Genomic DNA, 10,811 nt, shown 5'->3' on the forward strand with positions numbered 1-10,811 from the left:
CTCTTCTTCAGATTCTCAAAGATCAGTCAGATCAGTCGGCCCGCCCCCCTTCATTCACAGTCAGAACACACTCTCTCATTGGCTCTGAGCTCTGAGTGTGAGCTGAGCCTCTCAGGTTATTTTGGGGGTCAGCTGTCGTTCGTCCCGTCAGCAAGAAACTCCTCCTCCTCCTCCTCTTTCTGTCCTCTGCCTCTCTCTGTCTCTTCTTCACCTCCTCTCCTTTACTCCACTGATCCTGGTAAGACTTATTTCATTATCTACTATCTATTATCTATTATCTTCTGAAATGTTTTCTTTTAATGAAGTGTTTAAATTGTCACTGTTTTCTACGTCTGCGCTTTTGCTGATTTTTCCAAATGGACTGGTTTGGAAAAAAATTACCTTTCCCTTTATTCAGGCACAAAAATGGCCTGCTCATAGGTTTTTGGGGATAACTATATGCTACTGTATATATTTGGTTTACTGCTTGATATTACATTAATGTACCAACATTCAATGTAAAAACACATGGAGGTTTCCATAATGGCCGCCGTTGACTGATAAGTTGCTTTGTCACTGTCGGCGTCTGGAGTTCTGTAAATATTCTGCCAAGTCACTGGAGAATAGTAGTGAAATGATCAATAATTCTTCTTAAAAACTTTTTATTTTATTGTATGGTACAGTATATAGTGGGTTTGGAGAAAATGTTTGATATGAACATGACACTGACACAGCATCATAAAGATGTTGATCTGATTCTGAATGAGTGTTTTGTGTGTATTTTATTTTTTGGATATTTTCCCTCTTTTGTTTGTTGTCATCTTGGTGTAAAACTCAGTTTTTGAAATATTTTCATTTTTCTTGGTTCCATCTTTGTCTGAGTTCGTATTCTCTGTTTAGCTGATTTAGTTATTTCAGCTCATCCTGACTCTGTGTTGTTACAGCATCAATCTGACATGGAACGCGGCAAAATGCCTAACTACTGAGATAAACTCAGAGATACGTTACATGATTTCAATCCTTCTACATTAATGAAGCTTTTAGCCTGCTCAGTCTCACTGAATGATCTGTCTTAGGTTGTTTTTACGTGGTGTTTCTATCATTTTGTTCACAGTTGTTTTGACTCAGAGTTTGAAGACACATTTGGATCATCAAGTAAAAACGTTATCATGAGCTGTTTATTTTGATGTGGTCAACAGCTTGAAATTCAGGGGGCGGAGCTGTGATAGGCTGCACAGGACAGTGGGTGGAGCTTCATTTTGCTTTGGGGGTCGGGGGGGTGTCTTTACAGCAGGGGGGGGGGGTGTATGATGGTGTATGGTGATATGACAGCAGGCAGATGGACAAAGTATCTGAAGTTACATAAACACCAACTCAAATTTCCAGGTTATGTATAATGTGTGTGTGTGTGTGTGTGTGTGAGTGGCTGTAACAGGCTGCTCTACCATATTTGGATGCTCTGAGAATAGATGAGACCACAACAGGTGTGGTCTGAAGTGTGTGCGTGTGTGTGTGTGTGTGTGAGACAGAGTGGGGGTTGACTGGCTCAGGAGGCTAATTTTAACTCAAGAGATACAATAACGGTGGCAGCCGTCATTGCAACAGAGCTGTGAGGATAAACAGCCACTGGACACACACACACACACACACACACACACACACAGAGAGAGAGAGAGAGAGAGAGAGAGAGAGAGAGAGAGAGAGAGAGAGAGAGAGAGAGGAAAAACCAGACCACCACAGTCATAATAAGAAACTGCAGTCAGAGTGAAAAACCTGAATATTCTCTGAGCTCTGGGTTAGAGGTGGTGTTAGAGTTCATCCTCTGGGAGCATGAGTTTCAGAAACATACTGACTGTCATGTGGTTTAATAACCGGTCAGAGACACTGCTGTGTTCTGTCATATAAAGCTGAATGTATAGATTAATATAGGATGTGGATTTGACAGATATGTTCACTGGAGATAAGACATAATGAATGGGTACATACAGGTGTTGACACAAAAGAACTGTGGTGTACAGTCTCTTTCTGATAACTTTCAGAGATATGAGACGTGGCTACAGCCTACATCTCCTCGTATGTTCAGCTCTGATTCCTCATAAATCTCCAGATCTCTGAGGATGGAGACGTCGGTGAAAGCAGCGAAGGTGCTGGTGCCCCCCCAGCCTGACATGGCGTCCTCCAACATGGACGACGAGCACACTGAAGGTGAGGCAGCAGCTGCAGCCTGCGGCTCCTCCTCCGACTCCTTCGACCCCATGCTGGAGTTCAGCAGACGGCTGGAGGACATCATCAGCACCTACGGCTCCACGGCCGGCCTCACGGACAAACAGGTGGGTCAAAGGTCACTCCACCATCATGGCCTTCAAATTTACTGTCTGTTACTGAAATATGGTGAAGTACATGTAAATACAGATGTTGTGTTGTTGTGATAGAGCGTGGTGGAGGCAGAGAAAGAAAAGATGAAGGAGCAGGCCAAAGATGACATCACAGTTACCATGGAGACAGGTGAGGCTGCGAGTAAAATGAAAAAAACTTCAATTTAAAAAAAAAAAATGTAAGACTTCCAGCTCTCTCTCTCTCTCTCTCTCGCTCTCTCTCTCCAGACGTCTCTCTCATCATGCAGAGTCTGAGCAAACTGTCCTCCCCGGAGGAGAAACTGGAAGATCTGGTCAGGAAATACGCTGAACTGGTGAGTCAGTCTCATGTCATTCAGTATTTGTTCAGTTTCAGATACTGCACTGCCACGTAAAGACCCCAAAACACATTGTGTTGTCATGTACATATAGACTACAGCTATAAAACGTTTCTGTGTGTGTGTGTGTGTGTGTGTGTGTGTGTGTGTGTGTGTGTGTGTGTGTGTGTGTGTGTGTGTGTGCAGGCAGCCTTGCGGCGCTGTGATGAGAAGAAGCTGTGTGTCCTGCAGCAGAAGTTGTCTGTCCTGCTGGAGGAGAAGCAGCAGCTGCAGGCCGAGCGTCACAGCAGCATCACGGCTCGCAGCAAACTGGAGACTCTGTGCAGAGAGCTGCAGTCGCACTACAGCACGCTGAGGGTACGCACAGAGAGCTGGAGGCTCCACACGCCAGACTAACATGAAGTAAGAGATACTGAAGCCCTTTTCTTTTACTGTCCCTCCAGGAGGAGACGCTTCATCGCTGCAGGGAGGATGAGGAGAAGAGGAAGGACATCACCTGCCACTTCCAGAAGATGCTGACAGAAATCCAGGATCAGATCGAGCAGCACAGCAGCCGGAACGACAAGCTGTGCCTCGAAAACAAAAGCCTGACTGAAAAACTGGAGAGTCTCATGAACCAGTGTGAGCTGAGGGACGAGGTAGGGTCAAAGGTCAACATAGGTCATAACATTACATCAGTAAGGACAACTTTTGGCTTTCCACTTAACTTGAGGAACAAGGTTTGCAGAGAATCCATTTATCAACAGCTCAGGATAAAATAATTAGTCAGTTAAATGATTAGTCCGTCAACAAAAAGACATTTTGAACCTATTGATCATTTCATTGAGAAAATGATCAATTGATTAAATAGATAAAGATTCTGTCTGTTAAAGACTCTTCCTCTTCCTGCAGAGTCTGGAGAAGATCAACAAGCACCGTGACCTGCAGTGCAAACTGACTGAGGCCAAACTGCAGCAGGCCAACGCTCTGCTGACTGAAGCTGAGGAAAGACACAAGAGGGAGAAGGAATATGTGAGTAAAAACAAACATAGACGTCTCACTCAGCTTATGATAACCTTTGTTCAGGTTATATCACCAACCTTATTAATTATTCAACTGTATCTTTTTGCCACATATTCTGCTCTGGATTTCTGTATTGTTCGATTGGTGATATCTGTCTGTACTGATGTTTTCATCTACTACCATTTAATGTCATTTGTTTTTAATGTATTTCATAAATGTGCCTTAGACTTAACTGTGAAGTTTGTAAGAATTAGAGCCATGATTTTAAAGTTTGCGAGCTACAGTTTACTCAGATTGACTGTGTACTGTCTCTGTCACCGTAGTTGCTTAGGGAGGCTATTGACAAAACAAAGAAATGCTTCGCTATGAAGGAGCAGGAGCTGGCCATGAAGAAGAAGGTAAAGAAACGTCTGTAATGTGTCTCTGTCTGTTCTCTTCTAACCAGTTACTGGTTCAGGCTGCTGAGTGGAAACTGCAGGCTCAAACACTCAGAGAGCAGGGGACTGTGATGCAGGCACAGGTGAATATTCACTGACAAAACTAACATACTGATCACGAGGACAGGTAGCACACACCTGGCAGCAGCAGCGCAGAACGACAGGGCCATACCTCTCAAAACGTCATCATGAAATGTAGTTAACTTTACTGTTCATTTATATTCTGTGTAGATTTGAAGAAATTTATAAAAGCCTTCCCCACACTGCCACACTTCTTCCTTATCACCACTGTTCACCACAAACCAAACATCATGCAGCATGTTTTATGTCCAGTAATAAAGGACATCATCAATGAGCTTCTCAAATAAGAGAATATACAATAATACAAGAATCATTTAATTCAATTTAAAAAAAAAATAAACAAAATGTGACCCCCACCAATAAACAAACATAAAACATCTCTGTTTTTAAAATGTGACTGTTACTGCAAACACATTAGGACTGAGGAGTGTTCTGTTCTTTGTGTAGTTGGAGAACTGTGTTGTCTTTGTTTGCTGCTGACTCCACCTGAATCTAACTGATAAAAGATCAGACAGAAAATTTTTTGGTTCTACAAATAAAAGAACCATGAGAAAACTAGGCTGTCATCTTTTCAGTAACCTCTTATAAATGCTACAAACAGATCTCAGGCACTTTTGAGTGCATCAGTTACACACAATATGGACACTCAAACTGGCAGACAGTAATTTTAAAGCACTCAATATTAGAGTGATTTCAGACACAGCTTTGAGTCAGTGTTTAATCACATCAACTGAACAGAACAGGATGTTTGGAGTGTTCATGTACAAATAACCATCAGTTTTCACAGAGACTTTCCTCAGTTTCAGTTTTAATGCTCTAAGAGTTTTAAATGAACATTATTTTGATCTCCTTCATTTGTAATGCTGACTGTAGAATCATGCATGTATGAATGATTAATAGCCTCCAACAGGGTGCATGGCTCATAATTAATGGCTGATGCAATTTGTAATTCATCATTTAGAAGCCTGGTCATTAGCTAATATTTAAAGCACAAATCAGGGTTTGGTTCTTTCAACATATAATGTTGTACCTGCTGGGATGGTTTTTTTTTTTTTTTTTAGGAATAATGCTTTTGTCTCTGGAACAGAAGTGTATTTTTTGGACAAAGAGGTTTTCAAAAGATCTTTCAATAGTAAAATGACAACATTAAATTTCAGTACAAGCAAATGATAGGAGAGTAATGGATCTTCAGGATGGAATGGTTGTATCATCCTCATGTTGTCTGACTGACTCTTTCATCTGTCCACAGCTGACCCTCTACGCCCAGAAGTTTGATGAGTTTCAGGCGACGCTGGCCAAAAGCAACGAAATCTATGTTCGCTTTAAACAGGAGATGGATAATGTAGGTGGTCAACACTTACATACGAGGCCTTGTTGGTGCCTCATGGAGAGCTAAATGGCTATTGTTTTTAGGAATCCACCTCTAAGAAGTCTGAGCATCTGAAAATATAAAAGTCTGTTTTTGTTCAGTTTTGTTTTGTATTAATTTCTTGACCAATTCTCTTAAAGAAAGAAAGTGGCTCTACAATTTAGGATTTCATTTTGAACCTGTGTTTCTAGTCCCGACAGCATGATTGTCTAACTTTTTTTTTTTTAACTGTTCCCGTTAGATGTCAGCCAAGATGAAGAAAATGGAGAAAGAATCGAATGTTTGGAAGACTAGGTTTGAGAACTGCAACAAGGCTCTGACTGACATGATCGAAGAGGTAAGTTGATGATATTTTCTTGTCACTATGAACGTTTCATATACATTTTATCAAGTAAAGTGAACTGATACATTCAGAGGAAAAAAGAGATAAACCATCAGATATGAGTATAGTTAGAGAATAACATAACCACATCTGAAAGCCAAATACTAAAATGATTTTTCTGACTTTATTCTCATCATCTCACTTTCTTCACATTTTCTCCATCCTTCATTCTTGTGTTCTAGAGAACCGAGAAAAGCAAAGAGTACGACCTGTTCGTCCTGAAGATTCAGAAGCTGGAGAAGCTGTGTCATGCCCTACAGGACGAGAGAAAAGTCCTCTATGCCAAGATCAAAGACGTCCGTCACACTAATGCAAACATCCCATCAAAGGTGTTTGGCAGCTCTAACCTCAGCGACATCATCAGCTCAGAGGGAGCTGACAAAGCTGCCATCTTGACTGATGCGGAGGTCCAGGAGCTCCAGGAGATCCAGGAGGAGGACCCAGTCCTGACAGAGGACATGACTCGTCTAAAGGAGGAGCAGGCCAAGCTGCAGGAGTTTGCTGCCTCCCTGTTGACCGCACCTGCTGACAATGACGAAGAGGACAACGATGATATAGACCTTGAGGAGGACATAGTGGCTTCTGCATTTGTCCAGTTCAAAACCAAACCTCAGGTGGAAGAGGAGCCGGTTTCAGTCCCTGAGCAGGTGGTAGATGTGAAATCAGAGGCAGCAGAAACTGATGTCACAGTCTCTGATAAAGTGGGGGAGGTTCAAAAGCCAACCCCTGAAGCTCTAACACCTGAAGAGAAGACCTCTGAAATGAAACCAACAGACCCCGAACCAGAGGCAGTAAAAGTTCTAACAGAAGTTGAGGTAAAAGAGATGCAACAAGTCAAACCAGAGGAGGAAGTCCAGCAGCAGCAGCACCAGCCCTCTGAACAGGAACCAACTCTAGAGGCCAAGAAAGTTGAGACTGATCCACCAACAGAGCCAAAACCAAAGGCAACAGAAGCTGAGGATCCTGGTGAGGTCAAACCATTGGTCCCAGCAGAAGACGAGAAGCTGCAGCAGCAGCCAGCTGAACCAGTGCAGGTATCAGAAGCAGCACCAACAGTCTCAGAGCCAACTCCACCTAATACAGCTGCCCCCTCCAACGCTGATTCCTCCAAGAAGCAGGCACCAAAGAAGAAGAAGAAGAAGGGAGGCAAGAACTCCAGCTAAAATTTAGGCTATACAGAGGGTGTGTGTGTGGTGTTATTTGAGAGTATTGTGTGTGTGTGTGTAACTGATATCACATTGTGCCTTTGCACCTTTTGTAAAAGGTAAAAATCTTTAGTTTGTCCAAGCTGGTCCGCCTGAAGTCTTCTCCCATCAATATCTTAAGCTTCAGTATCACCAGATGAAGGCAGACAAATAAACCGACTGTATTTTACAGTTTAAAGGTCAGAATGAAAGACAGCACTGACTTTTATTTAGAGTAGAGTAAATGGTAAATGTTTTTGCCCTGTGTCAAGCAGAATGTCATAACAAAATGCCAATAAATAGGCTGCATCTCTCTTAAACCAGAAATCACATCACAAGCATTACAACTGTAATAAAGTGGTTGTTTGGCAGTTTGACATGTGTGTGCTTTATTTTATCTTTGGCTGTTTGTCTGAATTATCCAGGATTTGCTTGAATAAGAAACACACAGAATACAGTGTGGCCCATCAGTCGGTCCACAAGCAAAAGTTCACAGGTTCAAAGGACAGTTCACAATTTGAATTTAGCAACAAGCTGTGGAATAATAAAATATAAAAAGGCACAGACAGATAAACAAACATCACCCTCAGATACCTTTAGTATAAAAAGTTCAGAAAATCATTTCTGATGATGCAGAGCAACAAAATATCCACTAGATGGAGCTACTTTCCTACACAGGTGAGGGATTGTACACCACTCTGGTATTTCATTCACAATGCAGTTTAACCTTACGGCCACAAGATGGAGACAGTTCTTCGTAGCGCGTCTGTATTAAATGAAAGGTTTCTCACATGGCATTTTTTTATGATTTGAAGATTTTGGAAACACAATTAGTGCTATCAGACCTTCCTGTGCTTCTGAAACTGTTTGTTCTTCATCACTGAGCAACATGGACCTGAAACACGGACCATGTCTCATTAGATTTACTGTGATTCAACTTTCAAACAGACTTTTATTTTATTGCCTAATAGTTTGATTTATTATAGGCTAATGCTGATCTGATCCAAAAGGTAAATGTGGGTCAGAGGTCACTGTAGCAAAATGTGCCACAGACCCCAGAAGACAAGAAAGAACATATTCCCTCCAGATCTCCACAGGAGAATTTAAAAATGAAGCATTATTAAATTCCACATTCTGTGAAGAAGAAGATCAGTATGACAGGAAAACAACTGAGAAGAGAAGTACAAAGGATCTTTTAAAATTAAGATAAGAGCCTAATAGACAGAGAAGAAGACTAGAGGATGGAGATATGGGAGAGGGGGATTTGATTCAGTTTTTTGAAGTGTTTCAACCTTGTGACAGAAGATAAGAGTTGACTTAATGAGTCGGCGTGGATCTGTGAAGGATCTGAGCAGAGACACTTGGCTTACTGTGTTATAGGTTAGTTTAGTGATAATCTTGTCCTTAAATAGAGTTCATCGTGTTGAGATTCATCCAAACAGGATGGAAAATAAACATCGGTTACTCTGCAAACACTGCTGAAAATTCAGCTGATAAATCAATCTACGGAAAAAGGACATTTGACACAAAACAAAATTGATCCTTAATTCACAACTGATTAGTTTTTGGCATGAATAATGCTGCCTCTGGCTCAGTAATTACAGTAATGATATGAAGCAGTTAGAACAGGTCAAAGTTCACCTGGGGAGGTTTTGTTTCTGAATGAAATATCAGAAAAGGCTCCGGCTTCTCATACAAGGTGAAGTGAAGGTCAACTCAGCTCACAGATGAAACCCATGAAGAAAGAGGCTTTGGAGGTTTTAACTTTAAATCCTGACGATGTGTGTGATCAATGAGAAACTGCAGGTGGAAAATGTAAATGAGTTGAATGTATCATATGTAAGATTGTGTGTGTGTGAGTGTTTCACACAACCACACACACACTCCTGCCTATCTGCAGGAAACATGCAGGTCGTCTGTCTGCATGTAGGAGGCAGGTTTCTCATGTGCTGGTGATTAAACTAAGCTGAGCTGCATTTTCAGTGTCGTGAGTCTGAAACACATGGATGTGGGAAAATTCACTGACAGACAGAAAGAGGAGAGAGAGACAGTAATGCTCCACCTGCTGACCTTTTCTCTAATCCACTCAGACATTAACGTCTTCACTGCACACACTCCACTCTCTCCACCAGATGCTGAACCTGCTGCAGGGAGCTTCAGTGAGGTCCAGCACTGATGCTGGTGGTAAAGTCTGGATCACAGTCAGTGTTCCAGTTCAGCCCAAAGATGCTGGATGAGGTTAAGCTCAGGGCTCGGAGTTCTTCCACACCAAACTGGGAACTCCTCACCTCACCTTGTGCACAGGGACATCACCATGGTGAAGCAGGAAAGGGTCTTGCCCAAATTGTTGACACAGATGGAAACACACTATTGTGTAAAACAAAAAAATGGGAAAAGCATTAAGATAAGCTCTTTATTGCAAACATATCCGGCTCTTTGTACTGTGCTCTGGTGTAACAGAAAGAACTGAACAAAACACTTAAAACAGTTGATCTTTGACCAGATAACCTGTAAAACATGTCTGTAGTGTTCAGGATTTTAGATCACACTGAAACTGTTCTGACAAACAGACTTCTGGGTATTTCTCTGACTGCTCCCTTTGTTCATTAAAACCTTCTGTATGTGCTGCCTGATAAAATCACCTCCAGGCCAGAGAGACTTTTGAAGAAGTGAAACTCTCACAAAACAAGACATTCATGCATTTCTTCTGTTGTCTCATTCTGTTTCATGTATTTGTTTGGCAGAGGCAGTGTTAGATTTGTGACATTCATCTTTATCCATCGTTCTTCATGTTACTGCACAGCAGTACGTCGATGCGTGGTGTTTGATGGGAGAAGATTAGCTCACGTAACACACATTCACCTCTGTCACACTCCTGTGTCTGTCTGACAGCAGCTGCACTCCAGAGGAAATCCATATCACACCAGGAAGGGGTGTGTGTGTGTGTGTGTGTGTGGTCCTGCGTTGAAGAGGACCAGTTTTAAACTGGCAGGTTTGGCAGCCTGGTCTGTTTTGGAAATTTCAGTTTCCTTACTTTACTTTCAGTTTAGGTGTGTGGTCTAAACCAGACTTCATGGCAATCCATCCAGTAGATTCTAGAAGTCATGGGATCACCACAGTCTGGGAGATTCATCCTTTAGGGACCATAAGGTCACAGAAATCATCCAGTCGACAGGATGTTTCTGCCTGAACCAGTTTGTTGGTGATTAGCTGTTTCCGAGTGTGAGCGAGAGAAGGTCTTGGGCTTGTTTAGTCTCTGATCCTGGTAGATTTCATGTTTACTGTTTTAGATTTATTTGGGTCTTTGTTGTGTTTGTGTGTCAGTGTAGAGCTCTCTGGGCTTCCTTTCATTACTGATGCAGTGTGTAATGGTGTTGGCTCTACCGAGCTCCTCACAGTTCAGTGCACAGCCAATGATGTGTGTCAGGACTGATGAAGACGCTATCTGCTGGATGCTGCTGCCTGTAATGAACAACTGTGGACACACACACACACACAGAAAATGCCTGTGTTTTACTATGTGAGCAGTACGAGGGTCATGTTGCCTACAAGCCGACCGTGGTCACTGCTGTTTTTCTTGGGATATCAGAATTTATTCTGTGAAGTGACGGAGATTTGATCAGACAGCTGACTGCAGTCGTACTTTGTGCCTGTCAGACCTTCGGTACAGTACAGTCTGACATGC

At 42.2% G+C, this 10,811-nt stretch overlaps 1 protein-coding gene across 2 annotated transcripts; it reads left to right on the plus strand.

The window, feature by feature from the left end:
• Positions 1-90: 90 nt before the first annotated feature.
• On the plus strand, positions 91-7,503 carry txlnba (taxilin beta a). Of its 2 annotated transcripts, none has more exons than XM_018674620.2 (11): positions 91-238; positions 2,087-2,309; positions 2,412-2,484; positions 2,583-2,668; positions 2,858-3,028; positions 3,115-3,309; positions 3,563-3,682; positions 3,997-4,071; positions 5,441-5,533; positions 5,802-5,897; positions 6,125-7,503. In XM_018674620.2, exons 2-11 carry the CDS (start codon positions 2,097-2,099, stop codon positions 7,103-7,105), a joined length of 2,103 nt encoding a protein of 700 aa, XP_018530136.1. In that variant the 5' UTR covers positions 91-238; positions 2,087-2,096; the 3' UTR covers positions 7,106-7,503. The 2 variants fall into 2 exon arrangements, with proteins under 2 accessions (XP_018530136.1, XP_018530137.1); XM_018674621.2 differs by lacking the exon at positions 3,997-4,071 and adding an exon at positions 4,119-4,193.
• Positions 7,504-10,811: the final 3,308 nt, after the last annotated feature.

This window comes from Lates calcarifer, linkage group LG7_1, assembly GCF_001640805.2.
Source record: "Lates calcarifer isolate ASB-BC8 linkage group LG7_1, TLL_Latcal_v3, whole genome shotgun sequence".
NCBI lineage: Eukaryota > Metazoa > Chordata > Actinopteri > Centropomidae > Lates > Lates calcarifer.

What these genes read in the sequence shown, in the direction of transcription:
- txlnba (XM_018674620.2), top strand. Translation starts at nt 2,097, where the DNA reads ATGGAGACGTCGGTGAAAGCAGCGAAGGTGCTGGTGCCCCCCCAGCCT. An exon ending in TCAGGAAATACGCTGAACTG is followed by an intron (nt 2,669 to 2,857) that starts GTGAGTCAGTCT and finishes GTGTGTGTGCAG; the next exon opens with GCAGCCTTGCGGCGCTGTGA. An exon ending in AGCTGGCCATGAAGAAGAAG is followed by an intron (nt 4,072 to 5,440) that starts GTAAAGAAACGT and finishes ATCTGTCCACAG; the next exon opens with CTGACCCTCTACGCCCAGAA.